This window comes from Theobroma cacao, chromosome 1, assembly GCF_053813885.1.
Source record: "Theobroma cacao isolate CCN51 chromosome 1, ASM5381388v1, whole genome shotgun sequence".
NCBI classification, from domain to species: Eukaryota; Viridiplantae; Streptophyta; class Magnoliopsida; order Malvales; family Malvaceae; genus Theobroma; species Theobroma cacao.
In genome coordinates, this window is record NC_142639.1 from 7,710,987 (window position 1) to 7,733,609 (window position 22,623).

The window sequence follows — 22,623 nt, forward strand, 5'->3', positions numbered from 1 at the left end:
ATGGAAGAGGAGAGCCATGGCAATGTGCCACATGGGCCTAAAAAAGGAAGCCCCGAGAGCCCGTGTGTAAAAAGTAGTGGTAGCAGCAACAACAATAATCAAAACAACAATCACCCTGACAACAACAGTAAAGAACAAGATCGGTTCCTCCCTATAGCAAACGTCGGCAGAATTATGAAAAAAGTGATTCCGAGCAATGGGAAAATCTCCAAGGATGCAAAAGAAACTGTTCAAGAATGTGTGTCCGAGTTCATTAGCTTTGTCACAGGGGAAGCCTCGGATAAATGCCAAAGAGAAAAGAGGAAGACCATCAATGGAGATGATATCATATGGGCAATCACTACCTTAGGATTTGAGGAATATGTAGGGCCCTTGAAATTGTACCTAAGCAAATATAGAGACATTGAAGGAGAGAAGCTTAACATCCCAAAGCAACAAAGATCTGAGCAAAAGCAGCAGCAGCAACAGCAACAACCTCAGCAGCAACAATCAGAACATGAACATAACTTACCTTACAACAGCAGTGTATATTCTTCAACAAACTTATTGTCTCATCACCCATCTTTTGTGCCTTCTGATCAACCATTTTCCTTGCCTTTCTCATCCAATTCCATTCAAAAGCAATTACAGCAGCAAGACCAAATTGATTCAGTGGGGCATTGGTAAGATCAACAAATATTGTTTTCCATTTTTTCCTTTTTTATTTTTATTTTTGCTATATTGTTAATTAATTTGATATACACACTTGAATATATATTGTAATGTTATGTAATAATAACATTATACGTTTTTGTGTCTAAAAGATACATATGCGAAGATACACTTATAAGAATATTAAAGATTTTACAAGAACAAGCAAATCATAATTAATTAATAGTCATAAAAGCATATGATTCAATGATGGGTATATAAATATGTTTTATTTAAAGAGTTAAGTTTGAATTTTTTTTAAATAAAAAATTCACAATTATCTTTGTATGCATAGAATTGTAATACATTGTTATATATATACGAAGCATATGTATGTATAAGATATCACGAATCTCACATTAGTGAGAAATGCGATAGACTTTGAGTATATAGATATGGGTATTACACCGCTTATCAGGTATATCTTTTGAGTTGGGAACGTAAGTCCATGATCTATACGCTTACTTAAGCTTTATTTTCAGAGCTTAAGGTCACATAAGGTTGGGCTTAAGTTTCGGCTTGCGACAAATGGTATGGATTCGAACTAGTTTGTTTTCTTTACGGGTAAAGAGCCAGTGCAATGGGGGTGTTGCACAATTGGGTGTGATAGAATGCCACGGATCCCACATCAGTAAGAGATGGAATGAATTTTGGGAGTATAAACATGAGTTTTTCATCACCTATCAAACATGTCTTTTGGGTTTGGGTTGAGAACGTGAAAGTTTTGGCTTGTGACAAATGGTATAGACTCGGACTAGTGTAAAAGTCCTTCTCTTTTATAAGAAAAAAGCTAGTGCAATAGGAGCGTTACACAATTGGGTGGGATAAAATATCACGGATCTCACATTAGTAAAAGATGTAATGGATCTTGGGTAAATAAATATGGATTTTTCACCACCTATCAAGCATGCTTTTTGGGTTGGAAACGTAGGCCCATGATATAGGCTTATGGGGGCGTTGCACAATTTGGTAGAGTAAAATGTCATGGATCTTACATCAATAAGAGATGAGATGGATCTTAGATATATATAAACATGAGTCTTTCGTCACCTATCAAGTATGTCTTTTAGGTTGAGAACGTAGGCCCATGATATAGACTTTCTTAAGCTAGAGTAGAATGTCACGGATCCCACATTAATAAAAGATAGGATAGATCTTGAGTATATAAACACGAGTTTTCCATCACTTATCAAGTATATATTTTGGGTTGAGAACGTGGGCTCATGATATAGGCTTACTTAACCTCTATTTTCAGAGCTTAAGACCTCACTGAGTTAGGCTTAAGTTCATTTCGATCAGTGACAAGACTTTAGAGAAATCCAAAGTATTCTATTTCTCAAAAGCTCTCTTTTCTCTTTTCTTTTGCTTTTGCAATTTGTGGGTTTTAAAGTTTACTTAAGCTTTATTTTTAGAGTTTAGGGCCGCATGAGGTTTTTGCAATTTTGTGGATTTTAAAGTTTACTTAAACTCTATTTTTAAAGTTTAAGGCCACATGAGGCTTTACTGATATAGGACCCCCATGAGAGATAAAAGAGTCGAGGTCTCTATTTTTAGAGTTTTAAGGCCGCACGAGGCTTTACTGATATGGGATCCCCATGAGAGATCCAATGGTCGAGGTAGATCTGAATTAGTATAAGGGTCTCTCTCTTTTACGATAAAGAGCCAGTGCAATAAAGATGTTGCACAATTGAGTGAGGTAAAATATCACGGATCCCATATCAGTAAGAGATGAGATGGATTTTGAATATATAAACATAGATCTTCCACCATTTATCAAGTATGTCTTTTAGGTCGAGAATGTGGACTCGTGATTTATAAACTTATTTATCTATTTTCAAAGCTTAAGATCGCTTGAAGTTGGGTTTAAATTTCGATCCATAGTATAAGAGCAATAATTTCGGCCCATATAAGATCAATATCTATAATTATAATCGATATCCACATTAATTAGGATGCATGATTTATGTCGTACATACTCCTATTGCATGCTTTTTATTCGACTTTTGTGAAACTAGGAATGAATAGTAGTTTATTTGATAAGAATAGCACTTTATTTGATAAGATTTAATACTTCAACTTGAAGGTTTTGATTTGAATTATGGGATGTGAAAGGTGCAATTTATGATTGAAAGAGAATTATTTTTCATTACGTTACTGTTTGAAATAATGGCCACGATCATTTCCTATATTGGAATTGTTTATCTTAAAGAATTTGGATTTGGAGCCAACTACTTTGGGTCTCCAATTTTCCTCGCTTCTATGTCTTGGATTGAGATGGATCAACTTATGGTTATTCTATTCAACTTGTTTGAAAGACCCTATTCTTGCAGCAAGCACTTTTACTAATTTCCTCTTGATATTAATGTGTTTTCAAGTTTGTGGAAGTGTATAATCTCTCGTCAAGAGAGGGTTTATCATAAGAGATTAATTACTCCATTTATGTCATTTCGTACTTAAAAGTTAAAAAGGAAAATATCCCAAAAAAGTTATCAACTAGAATATGTGATTTAGGGGAAATGAATAAAAAAATGAAAGATTCTTTTTCCATTTTAGAAAAAAAAACGTGCGTGGAAGTTTCAAATTAGAAAGATGAGGTTGTCGCCAATGCTCCCGAAACTTTTAATCAGTGGAAAAATTATAAGCTCATGTGGCAGCGGGGGATGGTATGATGAGCAGCGGATCGACGGCAGGCATGCATGAGTTTTCCAAGCACACGTGCATGCATGCACGCACGAGGGCCAACACGGAAAATTGAAATGAGTGTATGTTTATGGAAGGTGTCCAATCATGTGAATAGAGATGAAAATATATTGTCGACTAAGGCAAGGGAAGGACCACAAGGCTATGTTGCATCTTCATGTGGCATTACAAATCTTTCCTTGATCAAAATGGATCCTTGGAAAATATTTTTGGTTTGTCACTTTGTTTCCAATGGGTCCCTTAATCATGCTGATTTTCTTGCGTCTTTTATTATCATTGCCACGACACCCCTTGTGCAGGGCAAATATTGACTTTGCCAGTAAAGATTTGATGACAGATGTTTGTACTCATGTTCAAAGGAAATGATATTTTGTGGGACATATCTCCTATAATTATTATATTATAATAATTGTGAATTATTATAAGATCTATTAAAATATTATATAAAATCTACATTTTTTTACAAGAAATATAGAATCTACACTTATCAATAGTGCAGTGCTCTTATATAATTTGTTATTGTGATTAGATAATTATAAAATTATAATGAAAAAATTGTAGGTTGAACAACTTCAACCCAATTATTAAGGGATTAATTAGTTAAAAATTAAAAAAGATTAAATCTCCAACACCTTGCCGATTTGTCTTGAAATATTGCTAAAGGTCAGGAAGCATTCTATCCATGGACAAATCGATGCTGATTTTCACATGAGAAAGATGCTGTGGATTTGGCTATGTTAGATAGGATTGGACTTATTTTGTATATCCCTTCTTTTTTGCTACTGTGATTTTTTGGAGGGACGTACGTGTTGTCCTCTTTTCTTTCTAGCGCTATATACATGTAAATATTCAGTGGATGGTGTTTCTTTGAATGCTTACAGGTGAATTTCTTTTGTATCTGTTCAATGATTTGAATTGTGACACTCTTTTCAACCATTTAATTAATTCAATAGACTTTGTTTAGCTAAGAGTCCCTCGCAGGCAGAAATTTTAAGAAGAAAGAAGCCTAAAGAGGCAGCAGGCCAAAACCCTTTGTCTAAAATTATCGCATATATATGAAACATGCCACAACATGGGGAGGTCCCATTGCCTTGAGTTCCCGCAACTTCTCAAAGATACTGGGGCCAAAGCCTAGCAACTGATGGCTGCCATAATATAATCAATTCCATTTTTTTCTTTAATCTTTGTCTCTCTCTTCAAGTGGGCAGCCATGTTCATTGGGTCGGATGTAGAAACAAAGTAAAGTTCAGCTACGCTACATGCTTATAAGAGGCCACTTTTTTAAAATAATAAAAGAGGACAAGATCAATTATTAGGATGTTGTCTCCAAATTCAATGTACAAACCTGGAGCAGCCTAAAAAAATGACAATTGGGGATGGTCAACAAAGCTTTGTTTCTGATCATGTCCTTTGGCTTTAATTGATGTTCCAACTTTTCCAGTTCGTGACATGTTGACATCATGCAGCCAGGCTCATTGGATATCAATCAGCCATGCATCAACATTCACCAAATAAAACTCGACAATGACCAACGCTGCTTACCATTTTAATTACTATAGACCTACAACGTCAGTCTCATTGAGACATGCCACACTATAGTCGCCACCATTATGCAGGATACGTTTCAAAGTTTAGGCATGTCACCAGAAGCCTCCTTTTGTTTGTTGCTTCACCTTGACCACAACATATGCATCTTCAGGTTTTTGATTTATATCCCTTCTTCTTTTCCTGTGGAAGTATTCCGAAGCTTCTCTGCAAGGGACAATGAACGTTATTTTAAAGAAACAGAGAGGGTTTCTCCAATTGTGTTGCCAACTATGTATCAATAAATAAACAAGTTAATAATCAAAGGAAAAAAAGACTAATTAGTCATTCGGTCAATTAGAAAGGTATATACAAATAGTACATAGACTTTTATACTTAAACATGTTAAGCATCGTGTCACATGGTTTAAGTTTAACTCAATGATAAAATGAAATGAGATTTGAGTTTAGATTTCGTAAAATCATTATGTTTTCTCTTGTTAAAACATAAAACTAAAATCTGTAAAAAGGCAACCTAAATGCAAAAATTTCAAAAATATACTCTCTCTATATAAAGAATTTAATTGAATACAAGTTGACCGAGCCTAAGAAATGGAGAATCACACGTACAAAAGTACATGCTAAAAGTGGTAATTTGGTGCACTTGGCATTCAATTACCCTGCAAATGCATCTCCATGGAAAGTACATGGGGGTAGGAAATGCACGAGGGAAGAGCTCTTTTTGGAGGTTTAACATAAAGGAAGTCCCTTCAAAGTATAATCAAGTACACTGTGAAGGATGGGATGATAATTCATTCAATGGGAGCATAATACATTCTTTGATTGTAGTCTTAATATTTGGATATTGTGAGGCTCTTAGGTTGAATAGTTGAGGTTAATTTGCGAGGGCTTGTTGTTATTAATTATCTATTTTACTCTTGCAAGTTAATTTCTTGCTCAAGCACTTGCATCGATGGCCATACATTGAACCTATGAAATTGTTCGTTATCAACATAAAATATAAAAACTATATATATATAAAAGGACAGCGCTATGCCTATCCGAATATAAAATCATGTAGTAATTCAATAGACAAGTGAGATGTGACTAAATAAAATATAAAAGCCAAAGGTTTGTCTTTTCTGCTTTGAGTTTAGAATCGCCAACCGAGAACTGAATGTCGAAACAATTGAGTCTTAATTATTCAACCCAACACTACTCTGACTTGATTTTGAATACACACATGAGCTCCCTACTCTTTTATTTATTATTTTTTGGGTAATTGAAAGACTTACTCAATTCGCAGTCCAGCTTCCAAAACAGGGTGTTAACCCTACTGATTTGTTCATCCCATGGCTGTAGGCTGCTGAACTTTATCTAATCTGATGGCTGCAGGGTCCTGGAAATTTTACGTAATTGCGAGCCTCTGTATATTATTCGTGTAGGGGGGTGATGCATTCTGGGCGGTGGGTCTTTATATTAGGTGTATACTAATGTTGTATACTAAGTGTATGCCCAGGTGCTTGTAAGTTACAGAGTTTTCTGTGTATGCTCCACTTAGTTTCTCCCATGTGCTTGTTAAAACTGGAAGGGGCAGTTGTTAGTAGAGCTCCAGTAAGTATGTGTTACTTGTATTGGCTGAATCTTGAAATTCCATCAATGAACTAATATTTTGACTTAACCCAAAAAAGAGAGAGAGAGAATACATATGATATGAGAAATTAGGCCAAGCAAGAGGGAAAGAGTACACAGTGGTGAAGATAATTATATATATATATAGATAGAGAGAGAGAGAGAGCGAGAAGAGAGCAAGCAATAAAAGCAACTAGAAGTTGGAACGCTTGGAAGAGAGGAGCCATGGGAAGAAGCTTTGGAGGGTGTCGACGTCAGCTCGGTAGTGCTTTTGAGTGAACTCCAAGAGATCGGACCATGTGAAATCGGGGTACAGTCTCGGCACATCTCTGCAAACAAGATCCTGCGGGGGTCTCACCACTTTGTCCTCTTTGGGGCACACAAAGTAAACCAATGATCTCCTCACTCTCTCGCTGTTCACCACTGCCCTGTGCAGGCAGCTCTTGTATCTCCCATTACATAATGCCTACAAATTTTATTCATTTCACTTCGTCACTTCCTTGTCATAATTTCATCCACATATATATATCGACAAACATGCATTAATAATCTGCTTTGGAAACCAACCTTCCACAAAAATGTTTTGCTTACATCATTTTCTTATCTTCAAACTAAAAACCTTGTATATATTCCCCCCCCATCAGCTCCCACAATAAAAAACAAATATCTCACGTTTTTTTAGTTTGATACGTAAAGATTTTGAACTACATATATACTTCCAAATAGATATTCAAGTTTTAACCCTTAAATATCTTTTTTGTAATAATAATAATAAACTTTATGGATGTTGGGTTGCAGCCCTTAAATCTTAATTAAAAAAAAAAAGTGCTGCCCTAAAATCTAAATTTATGTCCTATTGTAAAGCTTATCAATTATAATATTCATTCTCAATAGAAAATAATTAATTAATGCCATGACCTACCTTGTCTCCTACATATTTCTACCAGATTACACAGTCGAAACAGTATATATGTAGACTAATTTTATTAATTATCATTATCAGGGTCACTTCAATTGTTATGAAGCTTTACTATAGGAAAGAAATGCAGAAGGGAAGAGGTTTGAAGAAAGACCATTGGATGAAAACTTTATTGGGTATGGAAAAAACTTACCATGAAAGTATCACCAATGTTAATGACTAGGGCATCTGGCCGAGGTCGGACTGTTTGCCATTTGTTATTCGCGAAAACTTCAAGCCCTCCAACTTGGTCTTGGTGAAGAATTGTCAAGGAAGTTGGGTCGCAATGAGGGCCGGTGCCAAGGGTGAGACCAGAATTATTGCAGGGGGGATAGTAGTTACACCTCATTATTGAGTTGCCATCTTCGAAAAATTTGTGATAGTGCATACGGTCCACTCCTAAGCTGACTGCCAACAGCTCAAATATGACTAGAGACAATTCCCTCATTTTTTCACAATAATTTTGGTAAATCCACCTTCAAATATATCAAAATCAACATACGTTAAAGTTGTTGTCAGACGATAAAAATGAGGAAATTAAACTTAAATGTTTACTAAAAATAATGTATTAATCATTAAATTAAATGTTTAGATACGTGACGGATAATAATTACAAGTTAATAAGATGTCTTTAAATCAGTTTACTTTTAATGACCATTAATTTAAAAAATAAAGTCCTACCCGGTGTGTGCAAAACCTTCCCCCAACGCAGACCTAAAATAATCAACCACGACAGGGTCCGAGTTATTTCCATGGTACCCGAAAGAAAATGTTTCCTTCCACGGCAACTTGGACGAAAAACGGTCCGCATGGGCAGCGGAAAAACCTGAGAAATCGCCAGGCTTTCTCTGGAAACTTAGCTTCTTGTTAAGGGGCATCTTGAACACTGGATCAATTTCTTCGTACGCAGCTTGAATGAGAGTTGCATCCACACCATGGTTGGTAACTTGGAAGAAACCATGGTTCAAGCAGGCAGACCTGACGAGGTCGACTGCATGGGAAGTAGCCTCGTCGTCTCCTTTGATGAACCCTTCCAAGTCTATCAAGGGCTCGTTAAGCTCTTCCTGAGTGTGAACCAGGTCCACATGCGGCCAAACGAATTCTGCGGGTATGTTTGCTTGTTTTTGCAACTTGGATGGGTCAAAAAGAACAACATTATTATCCTCAGCTCTTGGTTCAATGGATGGACGCAAAAGGAGGGTTGAAGAACTCGAATCCATTAGGAGAGAGGGAGACATTTCATAAAAGAGAGTCTTGCCAAAATTAAGACAAAGCTGTCTTAAAGAACACCAAGGTAAAGAGAAAGTGAGTGCTAGGGAACAAGAACACAATATACGCATCCATATATATTACAGAGAGAGAAGACAAAGAATTTTTTTTTGTTTTAAAATAAGTATAATTCAAAAATTCGATAAATAAGATGATGAGTGGATGAATAAGAGTAGAAAAATAAATGGAAAAGTATTTGGGAATAGTAGTGGTAGTAGTTGTAGTAGTGAAAGAGGAGAGAAAGGCCAAGGGCCGTCCATTGGTAAGGTCGAAGGCGAAGGTTGGAAGATTGTTAATTAAGGAGCGAACAACTCATGAGACGAGTGGACGCCCATTAACCCTTTTGGTCACTTTCTTGAATTGAGAACAAAAAACATACAATCACCATGCAGCTGCTGCTGCTGCCTGCTGTCGCTTTCCTTTCTTTATTTCTTCCTACCTCTTCTTGTCTCTTCTACTAATTGAAAATTGCTTGCTCCCAAGGACAAGTCCCCCCTCCCTTCCCTTCCCTTCCCTTCCTTTCCTTTCCTTTCTTGTGTATTAATTTAATTATACATGCTTTTCTTATTTAATCAGTATATATCTTGCCATTGACTAGGACATATATATATAGATGCCCTGAAGGGTGACACATTTGCATAAAGACAGACAGATTCTAGTTAACCAAAGCCAGTAATTCTTCCATCATCATTGTTTAAACACATCTGCGAATTCCTGGCTTTTAAGCAGTAGTAATTACTACTGCCTTTTCCTTATGTGTGTAAGAAAAATGTTAATCGATTCCAACTATAATTAGTACTGGTTAAGGTGATACACAACCTATTCCTGATTCAATATTCATGAAAACATTTTCTGAAGCTCATATATAATTTCCCTTGGTTCAATAGTTTTTTTTTCTTTTTCTTTTTCTTTTTCAAGGGAATATTTCCATGTCACTATCAGCAGTACCATTACCCTCTCTCTTACCGCTGTTAAATTCTTGTCAAGAAAAAATACTATAGAACTTGTTGCTTCTTACATTGTCGTATCTGCTAATGTTACGTAGTTATCAAATGCCATAGAAACATTTCGACTTGTTACAACTTAGAATATATATATATATATATATATATAATTATTTTAAAAAGATGCAAAGTGCAATCATTATAATATTTGTACAAAACTCTCCCTCTCAGAATTTTTGTATTCTATTAGAAAGAGTCATTGTCTTCGGTCTCTTTCAATTTCTACACCAGTGTTAAGATTTGTTTTAATTAAATATATTCAATAATCTTAATCTAGTCATCTCTTTATATTTATCTACATGTATAATTGATTGTCTATTTTAATTTTAAAATACATACTCGAAATATTTTTATGATTTATTTTCCAAAGTATTAGGTTTGTATCTTGAAATAGACAAAGCACAATGTGCGATACAGAACTACGTAAACAATTTTCATTATGTAACTCAAAAATCTTATACAACAAAGAATAAACGTCAAATAGTCCAACTCATTGGTACTACACTTGATCTTATAGTCCAACTAGGTAATTGAAAAGGAAAAGAAAGAGGGATCAAATTCGTTAAACAGCTGCCAAATTAAAGAAACGAAAAGACACAGGACAAAATGCATGGTTTTCAAGATATATAGATGAAAGTGAAGGAGGGTAATACCTAAATTCAGGTTGCGAGAATCAATTTCCGAACTCCAACAATTGTTTGTCTTGTACATGGCACAAGAGGCATGTGACCACCCTTTTCCACACACTAGGCCAAAACTGTAAGGCAAAGCTGACATGTGCAAAGGATCTCTTGGTTTATCACTCTTTTGAGTGCAACTTTTAAATTTCTAGAGTTAATAAGGGCCCCCATTTTCCATATTACTTTATTATTTCTTTCTTTTTTTGCCTTCTTAGATGTAAAAAGTAAAAAAAAAAGAGTTTAGATAAGTAATTTTTTTAAAAATAAATTTTAATTTTTACTAATTATATATGGCAAAGCAAACTATATGATTTTAGTGTTAATTAAAATCCGTTAAGTTGTACCTTTTTTTTTTGCTTTTATTTTTTGTTTTGATACACGTGGAAAACATTGAATTGTTCTTTAACGTAAACCCAAAGGAGTTTTATTTATGATTATTAACATGAGGAATTAGAGCGACCTTAGAACATAAAACAGCATGTTTCCGGTAAAGCCTTGCATGGGTAGAAGAAACTAATATCTCTCGTCCTTTTCAATTTGTTATCATAATGCCCTCTTGGGGATAAGAAGTGTGAAAAATCATTAAAATTACAACTAAATCCTTTAAGTGGATGGATTAGACTGCGACATTACTCATGTCTCGATTATAGCATCCATTATATACATATATATATATATATATATATATATATAGAGAGAGAGAGAGAGAGAGAGAGAGATATATATATATATATATATATATGATGATGATGATGATGATTACACTGCATCAACTGAAACCAATACAAGTTTTATGAAATGAGAAAAGATGATGCTTGCCTTTAGGTAGATAGCACAATCCAAAAACAATTCAATTATTGGAAGGAATGATGTTGTTAATTGGCAATTCGTAAGAAAGATTTGGGGGTTGGTTTGTTTGTGCGTGTGTGTGTGTGAGTTGGGAATAAGTTAAAAGAGAGTATGGTTGATAGACAAATGGGGGCCATGCACGGTGCCTAAAATCTTCAAAAAAGACAGCAGAAAAGACTCGCAAAAAACCCAACTGTCCTTGGCCGACATGGACATCCAATGCAAAGTCAAGTTTTAAGTGTTTTTTCTTTCCTTGTTTCTTTCAGTTTTGCATAGGGTTTGAAAAAAAGACCCAAGAGAGAGAGAGAGAAAGAGAGGGGAACTCACTTCACGTGGGCTGATAGCCTCATTCCTTCCCGCATTTGGTCTGCATGTCCCCTTCCAACCTCTTCCAGCGTGGAGTTTGTGCGGGATCTCATGTCCCCAGCACGTGAATTTTGTTCTGAGCATGCACGGTGGACCCCATTATCCAGCTGGCCTCTCTCTCTTTGACTTTTCCCTACCTAATTCTTTCCCTTCAAATTTCAAATCATCTTCCTCCCTTCTGCATCAATATTTATTGCTTCTTTTGTCATCCACTACTATTAGTATTTGGGCTATTAATTACCTAATTCCGCACTCATCTCTTATATAACTTTCCCTTTGATTTTGATTTTGTTTTTGTGTATGCTTCTGCATTAAAAGTTATTAAACACTACTGCCATCCTCATTCTAATTCCACATTCCTGTGCTATTTCAATCCCTCAATAATTTCTTTTTTTTTCTGTTTAATTTTATTGCACCATAAATTTTGAGTCCTATCCTCTTTAAGTGAGTTAGATTCAATTAAATATGATACTAAATTTATAATTTAATTCATATTCATGTTAGGGTTGTTTATAAATATTGAGAACTTTATTTTTTTATTTTTTAAAAATAAAAGCTTGTTATTAATTATGTTTTTATTTTCAAAAAAAAAAACTTGATTTTGTTTTTATTAGGAGAGATCAATAAACATATAATGACATCATCCCAGTCAAGATCAAACAAGCCAAGACGCACAGCATGGTAACAAATCATTTCAAGCACAGTAACTACAGAAATTAGTGATGGAATAGCTGAAGACTGCATAAAACAAAATATAGATAATTAATTTCTGTAAAATGGCACAATTAAAAAAAAAATTAAAACTTACCTTGAAAGGAATATAAAATAGATATCAACAGGGATATACAAGTATTAAAAATGGAGCACTGATATCTTTCACTAGGATCAGCAGGGTAGTAATTCACTAGCAACTATGCGTATATATCAATTTAATGTTCATTGCACATATAAGCAGTAGAACCAGTCTAATCGAAAACCCTTTTAAGCAATGAGAGAGCAGAACCACATGATTGGTTGTATGTTGCCATATATCAAAATTTACTGTCAATTTTGGAATCAGAAGGACTGTATAATCTACCATGTTTCCTTCTAACAAAAGGAGACGGTAATATTCCCAGGAAGAGTGAAAGTCAGCATGTGAACTAAGCCCACCTCCTATTATCCCAACACATGAGACAGATGCTGGGATTGCTATCGTTAAAACCTTGACAAAAGACAGCTGAAACTTGAGGTTATTTCAAGTTTCTGGAGATAACCTGCAAATTGAAGTCCATATATCCATTTATTCAAATAAAACTTAAAAAACACCCAGGCACCACAGGAAAGGGAGAGAAAAGAATAAAATACAGGCAGCACAGATATCAAGAAACCATCATTACATGGTTAAAAGATCATATTAGTTCGATTTTGACATTGGTTTGTAGAGAACATCAGCTAACAGGGAATCAAAATCAAGAAAAGTATAGACCGAGTCCCCCCTAAAGAAAACAAAGAAAGGCTTAAGGATGAGTACAACTCACCTCTGATATCAATGGTTCAGCATGTTCTTCCCACTCGGTTGCCCATCTTGCTGAAGATTCCAATGCTCCATTCCGGAGAAATTTTAGAGCTTCACAGTCATCTGGAAAGCCTCTGAAGAGCATCTGCCATGGTTGATAAGTGAAACAGAAGACCAAGGAACATTAGAAAGTGTCATGGCAACACATATATGTTACAAAATTATAATCAACTATTGACTTAGTTATTTTGGTTCTAGTTTACATTAAGGTTCAACAGCTAAAGACATTAAAACTGAGATCAAATTTACACACAAAATTCCAAATCAAAGAATTTGTGGGGGTAAAGGCATTGTATATTCATCCCCAAGGCACTTGGGACAAAATTCAATAGTTTTGTTCATGATGCACCAATAACAAGGGGTAAAGAATGGGAGATGATTTTGAAGGATTTTGCAGACAAAAACAAATTCAATTTAGGGGATTCATTTTTTTTGGGTAAAATACCCTTACTCTCTTAAGTTTTGATCAAAATTACACGAAAGTCCATTAATTTTCGAAATGAACACTCCGTCCCAAAAAAATATTTCTTGTTTGACACGTAGGTCCAGCCATTAATCAACCGTTAGTATTTCCGTCAACTTGCTGATGTTGTAAGAATAAAAAGACAATTTTGCCCTTAATTAATTTTTATAATTACTATTATATAATTTTATTATTTTTTATTAATTAAAAAAAAAGCTCCCCAATTGGGGGTCTCAAGGGGGCACCAGATATCGTGCATCTTCCATATTTACTAACATAAGTTCTAAATATGTTCCTTTTTTTCTAAAAAGAAATATAAGTTCTAAATATGACATGGAACTATACAAGATATCGTGCATCTTCCAAATTTACTAACAAGTATAAAGCGTTTTTGTTAGGTACAAAAACCATACCAAGAGTTCATCAGCTAGCTCTGATGATGATGAAAAGAGCAGACCATTTTTCTCAACTTTGACAAGTTCTTCAATGCTTCAGAAAAGTCAAGCCAGTAGCAAATTACTAAAGAGACTTTAGCATTAAAGCACATCAATGATTAGCCAATCATACCATTTTAAATGATAAGTTAGATGCAACAAGAGTTTACCAAGAGAATGAAACAGCACATACAGGTAGTCCACAACCGAACATATCCACCACCTACTAGCCAATACAAGTAATTTTAGTAATGGCAAAAGGTTTCAGTGACATGAGAAAAAGCCTTCATTGCTGTCCTTTTTTTCTTTCCTAAGAAGGCTATAGCAGGAGCTCCAGAATAACATACCTTCATGGGAAGGTCTAATCCTGAAGAGGAAGTATGCAGACAAACACCCAAATCTGCTGACCCTGTAAAATGAAGCAAGAATATGGCCATCAAAAAGGTAGTAGGAAGGAAGAAGAAAACAGATATTTGATGACAAGGATCATACCAAGAAGCAATGGATAATCCTCAGCTGACAGCCACATTGTACGAAATGCCACACGTTTGAGGTTTAACTTCTTTATTTTCTCTTCATATTTTTCCTTCTCAGGACCTTTACCTAAAAGAATATTGGAAAATTTTAAGCTAAAAGAAGTCCAAAAAAAACTGATGCTTCTACGACATACAGAACCATTACCTGTAATGACGAACAACAATCTGGGGTACAAGTACTGTTTTCCACCAGAGATCTCCTTCCACAGGACCCCTTCATCAGTGGAATCATTTTCATCTAATAGAGCAGCAACACGCCTATCATACATTACTGCTGCTTCCAATAGAATCCCAAAATCTTCATCTGGAGTCCTGGAAATAGGTTATTTTCTAGAATGAACCACTTAATAGACTTTTATAAGTACTTTATTCATACAGTAGCACATATATGATATATCCTTGAGCAAAGGGAAGAAGACAATTACAGTGATAACTAAGTGATATTCAAATAGAAGAGGAGATAAACTTCTTATATGTACAAAACCCAGAAAGAATCTCAGTCATAAGTTATTATCATAAGACAATTCTAAGTCAGCTGAACATATTAGAAAACAAGATATCTTGTAAAAAGTCAATATTGGAAACAAAATTGGATCCAACTTGAGCATTTTCCATATTCCATAGTCTTAACAATTATCAGCATCTTCTTCTCCAATTATCACTTTTACTTGGTAAAAGTTGACAAGACCAGGACAACTAATGGATACAACAAAGAAGAAAAAAGAAAGCAGAAACAGTGACCGCATGAAGCATATAAATAGTATGTTCATAAAAACACGGTCTCACCAGCTTGTACTGCTTACAACAAGGGCTGGCCTATTCGGCTTCAACAAGATGCCAGTGCCAACCTGGGTTGTAAATAGTGTTTCATTTTGGTCATCTCCCCCTATATTTGTACTTTCTGCATGATAGGTATCAATCAGCCAACAGTGTTGTTTTACAATGCAGCTCAATCAAAACTAAATTTGATTGTTTAGTAGATGGAGACTTACCAGCACTTAAGCAATCTCGAATACCAAGAGGGTGACAAAGATATCTATTTAATCTACAAAACAACTATGAATGAAACACATTGTAAAAATAATTCTTACATCAGAAATCTGAATGGGAACTAAACTTAAAAACATAAATCTCACCTTATGCTTCTCCTCAAGCAAAGTTGGACGGAAAAACTCAGGAGGCTGATCGTATAAAACTGTAGCTCTGTTGATTTAACCATAATAGAATGCCATCAAACAATTTCCCATAAAATTTCATAGTGTGGAATGAAAATAAGCAACAAACCAAGAGCTAGAAATCCTACTTAATTCCCCAATTTTGACCTAATTCATGCTGCATTGCCCTTGTTACACATAAGGAACCATCTGCCATCTGCCCATAATGCTTCTCAAACCTAAGCAGATATTGAAAAATCACATCCATTCATGCAGGTCCTCTTTATAAGACCGAAATTAGAAGGCAACTATATTTACCAATGGTATATTGAGACAAATCGACTGCTTCTTCCCAGTGACAAACCCAGTAAGGTATATCCAAAATTATGCCAATCAACAATGAATGCAGACTGTCTCAATGAACTTGCCCATTTTACAGCCACTAATGTTGGAACGGAAGGAGGATTCTACAGCAAAAGCATGAAATATTATGATAATTTTATAAGTAAAAAAATAATAGAGGAATGCTCATGGAAATTATAAAAGGGCAAGATTTCTAGCATAAATAATCTAGAAAAAAACAGGCATAAGAAACTGTAATACCTGCAACAGGGAGAAAAACAGCTAACTGAAAAAGATGATACTGGCTTTTCAAAAAAAAAGAAGATGATACTGATACGTTTTTAGAAAGGTGCTTAACAAATGACATGACACAAAGACCAAGCATTACAAAGTTTCACGTGAGAACTTCAGACTTTCAACTTAGGTTTGAATCTTGATGAGAGGGGTGGCTTTATATTCAATGGAGAGAATTACCTCTCATTGTGTAGCCCATATCTTAATAAGATTTCATACATAGCAAAAAGTTTATAATAGTAAGATTTCATTGTCATTTATCCATATTGGCCTTATCTAATGCTGACATTAACACCTTATATTCATGAATAAGCATAAAAATTATCTATACATAATTCACAATTTTTTTTATTTTTTAAGAATATGAATCCTGTCTAAGAATCTACCAGGGGCAATCATATTTAAAAGAATAAAGAATAAAAATAATAAAAAAGAACACTGACTTTACATATCATTTCAAAAAAAAAAAAAACCTACTAGAACTTAGCTACTGAATTGGAGGAGAGTCTAAGTTTCACGTCATTGTCAATATGACAGTTTGAAATTGCCAAGAGTGGCCAAAATCATTCACAAGCAGGGGCAGTAAATGCACACCCAACCACATGTATCCTCGTGCAAAAAATAAAGTGAAAAATTGCATTGGACATAAATATTTGTGGCAGTAGTGATCATGAGATGAGCTCCATATTAAGCTCCTTGTGTGAAAAGCATAACAAGCTTCATAAGGAAGAATCACTCGGAAAACAACTACAGATAGTATGCACAACATCCCTTGTTGTTTCATGAATGATGTGGATGTTATCCAGGGCCTCACTCCCCCTCCCTTCTTTCTTTTTCTGCCTTAAAAAGAACACAACTAATTAATTGTTGTTCCAAGGAGAGGAAGTAACCCCTACCCATTTGCATGTTACTTTATTTATTCATCCACCTAATCTATCTATTAAAAAATATTGTTCATAGCTTATAATAAAGTAAAGCCATAAGCCTGCCACTTCAAAATCAACCAAACTTCTAAAAACATTTATTCTCAGCCTCTCAAGTATAATCAAAGGAGTGAATTGAGGTTAATATTCAGTAAAACTTTTGATATACCCTGATAAGATATCAAAACTAACTCTGAAAGACAGATTCCATCAAAAGGATACAACGATGAGTTTTGGTGGAATAGCCAAGGCAAAAGTCAATAGCAATTAAGACTGAATGCGCCAAGCAAGCGTTAAAGGGGGAGTTTCAGCTCTCTATAGTGGAACAAAAAAGCTTACCTGCACCATGAAGACATCAGGAGCAGGAACTTTGATGCAAAGAAACCAAAGAAGCATTATAAACTGAATGATTGGCTTGAGCAAGAGAATTAGTGGATAAAGTATCTTTGGTATGCTATGAGGGTGCTTTGGCCACTGCATCTGCGAGTGGGAAAAAAAAAACTCTAAATAATAGATTTTTATAGCCTTGTAATGATACCTTAGCCTAATAATATTCATCTACATCATACCATCGTGTGAATATGAATGGATTCATTCTCTAAAACAGCAGAATGGGGTTCCGAACCTATCAAGACATTCAAATTCATCATTCAATTAGTATATTAACAATATAATATATTATCAAGGTTCCTTTTCGTTGCTTTTGCTACTTGCTTTTTGCTATTTTCTATTTGCATTTGAAAAGTTGCCAAAAAAGCAAAAACTAAAAACTCAAAGTGAACTCATAAGTGATTAAAAATGGACAAATGATTAAAATGTAATACCAATTATAACATAATCTATATAGAAGAAGAATCATGCATTTTGTTATTTAACAAAGTTACATATAATATTAATAATTCTTTAATAGTATTATTTGCTCTAGTATCCGAACATGCTTTTTGTTGTTTTACTTCCAGTAGGAAAAAGGCAAATAGAAAAGCAACAACCAAATGGAGCCTAAGACTAAGATAATCTCTTTAAATTACCATCTGCATAAGTGAATCTTTCATATTACTGCATAATGCAAAATTCAGGTTCATAGTATATAAACATTCTGCTGGAAATTTTTCCCACATCTACTCCTATGGAAAAGTGATATCCAGTAAAACACATAATCATCTCCGAATAATTTTATTAGAATACATATTCCGCAGCAGAAAAAAGAAAAAAGTTACACATGATTTAACTCGTGCATTACAAAGAAAGGTATACCTCCATATGCAACAATGTCCACCTCCAAAGATGCCTGCAACATTAATTGAAAAACAGGTAGATAAGAAGAATGAAAATCTTATTGTTTATTTATTTAACTTTCTTTTTTGAATGAGCAACTTACAAAAATATTAATAATTAAAAAGGAAAGTTCAACTTAAGATTCACAATGTTATAACAAAATAAAGCACAAAACACCAAAAATTTTATAAAGAAAAAAAAGCCCCCATAATAACTATTCAAAACTAAATCTAGATAACAAAAGAAAATGCTGGAATACCTGATGTGCAAGGGACAGGGCATGATATTGCATACGTGGACTACGGCCAAGGTCTCCTAGAACCACCACACATGCTCTTCCTCTCTTCCCCATCTTTCCTTCTTCTATTTGTCCTGAAAAGTTTTTCGTCATTCACATATCCCAAAATTTCAGTAATTCCTCTCATAAAATTCAACTGTAAAGTTTGAAAACTAAAATGCTTGTGCTGTGTACAGCACATAATTCTGCTGTAGTGTTGAAAATTTTGTTTAGGGTAAATTACTTGCTCATCTTGGAGGTTTGAAGACTATAACTAAAAATTACAGATGGCAATAGCATCCTATAAATTGCTATCCACACCCGACCTGATTAATGTATGCGTACCCATCATGGGTTTGAGTAGGGATCTGTAGGTGGCCTTGTCCTAACCCAACCATAATTAACGACATTTTCATGTGAAAATTAAATTTTATATCATATTTTTATTTTTATTTTTTTACTATATTACTCGAAATTGAAAGATTAATTAATAAAATTCATATCTTATCTGAACCATGTTCATCCATAATATATCATGGTGGGTAACTAAAAATGGTATTCCAGTGTACATATTTCTGCTTAAGATCATTTGGAGTAGTACTTTTGACAAACACTTGGTGTAATATCTCCAACATTTAACCGACTCTAAGCATCAAATTACCAACTAGTTTCTCATCTCATAGATTTACATCTCGAAACTACCCATATCAAACTCTAAACAACAAGCAAAGAGAAAAAGAAAATGAAATAATAAGTACCTGCTAATCAATGGAGAAGAAGAACTCTTCAAAAACCAAAGACTGTTGATTCAGTGGAGGAATTTGCAGCCTATACACCCTGCCGAGAGTGCTGATCCGTCTTAAAGACCACCTTTGGAACGTTGCTGAAGGTTTAGAATGGAAAGTAAGGGGAAACGGATCTTAACTCTTTAACTCTTCCCACTTCCATCTTATCAAAAACAAGGTCGACGGATGAATTTGCAATCAAAGTTTTCAAAAGGTCGTAAATATTTTAATCATACTATGATGGTTTTTTTTCTATTATAATTCTTTTACTTTAAAATCAAATTGTTATAAGATTATTATTATTTTTATTAGTGGTTGGTTATTGATAATTCAATAGCTTGAAATTGTGTAAGGAAATTTATTTTTGGTTTTTTTGTAATGACTTTTTGTTATTTCTAATCTCCCCATAGTTTTTAAAATTTTCATCAATATCACTGGGTTTACCTCTTTTCTCACATTATTACCCGACTTTTTTTTTTCTTTTTCTTCTTTCATTAATTACTCAAATTCACTTTTGTATAATTTTTTTAATTACTAAATTTAACTATTGCATAAATTTTTTTAATACATATGAGAGCTTCAAGTGGGAAGGGGAGATTCGAAACTCAGACCTTAATCTCTTTGAGGAATGGGTAAAAATCATTAGATTATTTATTCTATGTTGTGAAATAAATCTTTAAAAATAATAATAAGAGAAATATAAAAGAAAATATTTAGAAAATAACAAAATATTTAAAAGGAGTAAAAAGATTTTATTTAAATGTGTTTACAAATGAAGTGAAATGATCTATTTATAGGTTAATAACTCTTTATTTAGATTGAATTTACAAGACGTAGATAATACTAAGAGATTAGATGGATGGATTAAATCATAATCTTCATCTAATCTAATTTATATTTAAATCTAGATATACATAGTATAAATAAATATTTACAAAAATATGCATAACATTTCTCATTGAATATCCATTGTATTAAGAATATACATCTTTAAAACCTTATAAGAAAAAAACTTTATAGAATAAAATCCGAGTGAAGGAAAAAGAGTATATAATTCTTTTCAAGAATATGGTTTTGAAATACTACCTCATTAAAAACCTTATCAGGAAAAATCCAGCAAGAAAAATCTTGATGAAGGAAAATAGTATAGTGCGTATTTTAATTCCATTATAACTAGATTATAGAAATTTTTAAAATGATGCATTTCAATCTTTTGTACCAACTTTTCAAATATTGCAATAAAAATGATTTCGGTGAACAAATCTGCTAGATTGTAACTTGATTGAATTTGTTGAACACTAATGTCACCATTTTTCTTGAAAATCTTGAGTGAAGAAGAATTTTGGTGAAATATGTGTTGTTCTATCGCCTTTAACATATTATTCCTTTAACTATGTTATGCAAACGGTATTATCCTCAAATAACGTTATTAGAATTTCCTTCTTAGTTGACAAGTCACACATTTCTCGAATATCTTGAGTTACAGATCTCAACCTGACACATTCACGACTTGCCTTATGAATTGTTAAAATTTCTGCAAGGTTAGAAGAAATAGCAATTATAGTTTATTTTGTAGAACACCATGAAATAGTTATATATCCACATATAAGTAACATGTATGAGATTGAGCCCTGTGTGGATCAAATAAATATTTTGCAACTGTATAATCAATTAAATATGATTTTATGCATTTGAATAATATAAGCTTATATCTATTGTTCTTCGGAGATATCGAAATATATATTTAATTTTATTCCAATGTCTTTAACTTGGAGAAGAACTATATGTTGCTAATAAATTTACAGCAAATGATATATCAAGTTGTGTATTGCAAGAAAGATACATTAGTGCCCTAATTGCAATAAAATACGGTATTTCAAGATCAAGAAATTATTCATTATCTTCACGAGATCGGAAAATGATTTTTTTTTCACATTTAGTGACCTTACAATCATTGGTGAACTCAATAGATATGCTTTGTCTATATAGAATTGTTTTAGTACTTTTGTTATTGATTGATGGATAAAATTTCATTTGTTAAGTATTCAATTTAAAGACTTAAAGAAAATTTTATTTTTCAAGGTCTTTCATTTCAAATTCTCTTTTTAAATAACCCATGGCTTTTGATAACTTTTCAGAAGTTTCGATAATGTTTAAGTTATCAATAATTATGATAAATTCATATATAAATCCTTTTATAAAATACATGGGGATATAAGATTATTTTTATAGCCTTCTTTTAATAAATATTCACTAAGGCAATTATACAACATGTGTATGGATTGCTTTAATCCATAACATATTTATTTAATTTAAAAGAAATAAATTTCTCGCTAATTCATATTTTTTGCTTCAGGCAACTTAAATCTTTAAGAGATTTTCATATAAATATCATTATCAAGTGAGCCACATAAATAGGCTGTAATTATATCCATCAAACGCATTTCAAGCTTTTCATGTATTGCCAGACTAATTAAATATCGAAATGTAATTGTATCCACTATAGGATAATATATTTCTTTATAATCAATACCAGGTTTTTTGAAAAAATCTTGTGCGACAAGTTGTGCTTTACATCTCACAATCTCATATTTCTCTTTTCGTTTTCACACAAATATCCATTTATATCCATTGGTTTTACACCATTTGGTGTACGGACTACAGGTTCAACAACTTTACGCTTTGCAAGTAAATTCAATTCCACTTTGATTGTGTCTTTCCACATTGGTCAATCATTTATATATTTATAGTCTTCAATAAATATAAGTTCAAGATCCTCGTTTTTCTTTCATAATATTGAACGCTATATTATATACAAAAATATCGTCGATGTTTTATTTCATTCTAGTTTTATCTTTTCCTGTCATGACATAATTAATTGAGATATCTTCATTTTCAATGATTTTAAGTA

General features: G+C 33.5%; 3 protein-coding genes across 4 annotated transcripts; 1 reads left to right on the top strand and 2 right to left on the bottom strand.

Moving 5' to 3' along the window:
- NF-YB7 (nuclear factor Y, subunit B7) lies at positions 1-666 on the top strand. The gene has a single exon (XM_018120582.2). It carries the CDS (start codon positions 1-3, stop codon positions 664-666), a length of 666 nt encoding a protein of 221 aa, XP_017976071.2.
- A 5,898-nt stretch (positions 667-6,564) lies between these two features.
- LOC18611901 (gibberellin 20 oxidase 1-B-like) lies at positions 6,565-8,887 on the bottom strand. The gene is made up of 3 exons (XM_007048384.3): positions 8,185-8,887; positions 7,658-7,979; positions 6,565-7,011 (listed from the first exon to the last, which is right to left on the bottom strand). The coding sequence occupies exons 1-3, from the start codon at positions 8,841-8,843 to the stop codon at positions 6,739-6,741; spliced, it is 1,254 nt and encodes a 417-aa protein (XP_007048446.3). The 5' UTR covers positions 8,844-8,887; the 3' UTR covers positions 6,565-6,738.
- A 3,569-nt stretch (positions 8,888-12,456) lies between these two features.
- Positions 12,457-20,015, bottom strand: LOC18611902 (UDP-Glycosyltransferase superfamily protein). Of its 2 annotated transcripts, none has more exons than XM_018129921.2 (17): positions 19,686-20,015; positions 18,910-19,013; positions 18,630-18,663; positions 17,945-18,000; positions 17,715-17,855; positions 16,135-16,283; positions 15,966-16,055; positions 15,799-15,865; positions 15,655-15,718; positions 15,449-15,563; positions 14,808-14,974; positions 14,619-14,729; positions 14,474-14,535; positions 14,297-14,349; positions 14,106-14,181; positions 13,192-13,314; positions 12,457-12,927 (listed from the first exon to the last, which is right to left on the bottom strand). In XM_018129921.2, exons 2-17 carry the CDS (start codon positions 19,000-19,002, stop codon positions 12,904-12,906), a joined length of 1,425 nt encoding a protein of 474 aa, XP_017985410.2. In that variant the 5' UTR covers positions 19,003-19,013; positions 19,686-20,015; the 3' UTR covers positions 12,457-12,903. The 2 variants fall into 2 exon arrangements, with proteins under 2 accessions (XP_017985410.2, XP_017985409.2); XM_018129920.2 differs by having other exon boundaries at positions 18,910-19,022; positions 19,686-20,013.
- Between the last annotated feature and the right edge of the window lie 2,608 nt (positions 20,016-22,623).

Bases quoted from the DNA above. Each gene is read 5' to 3' on its own strand.
- LOC18611901 (XM_007048384.3), bottom strand. From the start codon at position 8,843: ATGCGTATATTGTGTTCTTGTTCCCTAGCACTCACTTTCTCTTTACCT. The intron at 7,980-8,184 runs GTAGGACTTTAT...ATATATTTGAAG, and splicing joins GAAGGTTTTGCACACACCGG to GTGGATTTACCAAAATTATT. The intron at 7,012-7,657 runs GTAAGTTTTTTC...TAAAATTTGTAG, and splicing joins ACATTGGTGATACTTTCATG to GCATTATGTAATGGGAGATA.
- LOC18611902 (XM_018129921.2), bottom strand. From the start codon at position 19,002: ATGGGGAAGAGAGGAAGAGCATGTGTGGTGGTTCTAGGAGACCTTGGC. The intron at 17,856-17,944 runs GTATGATGTAGA...TCCCACTCGCAG, and splicing joins CCATTCATATTCACACGATG to ATGCAGTGGCCAAAGCACCC. The intron at 14,730-14,807 runs GTAATGGTTCTG...ATATTCTTTTAG, and splicing joins ATTGTTGTTCGTCATTACAG to GTAAAGGTCCTGAGAAGGAA.
- NF-YB7 (XM_018120582.2), top strand. From the start codon at position 1: ATGGAAGAGGAGAGCCATGGCAATGTGCCACATGGGCCTAAAAAAGGA.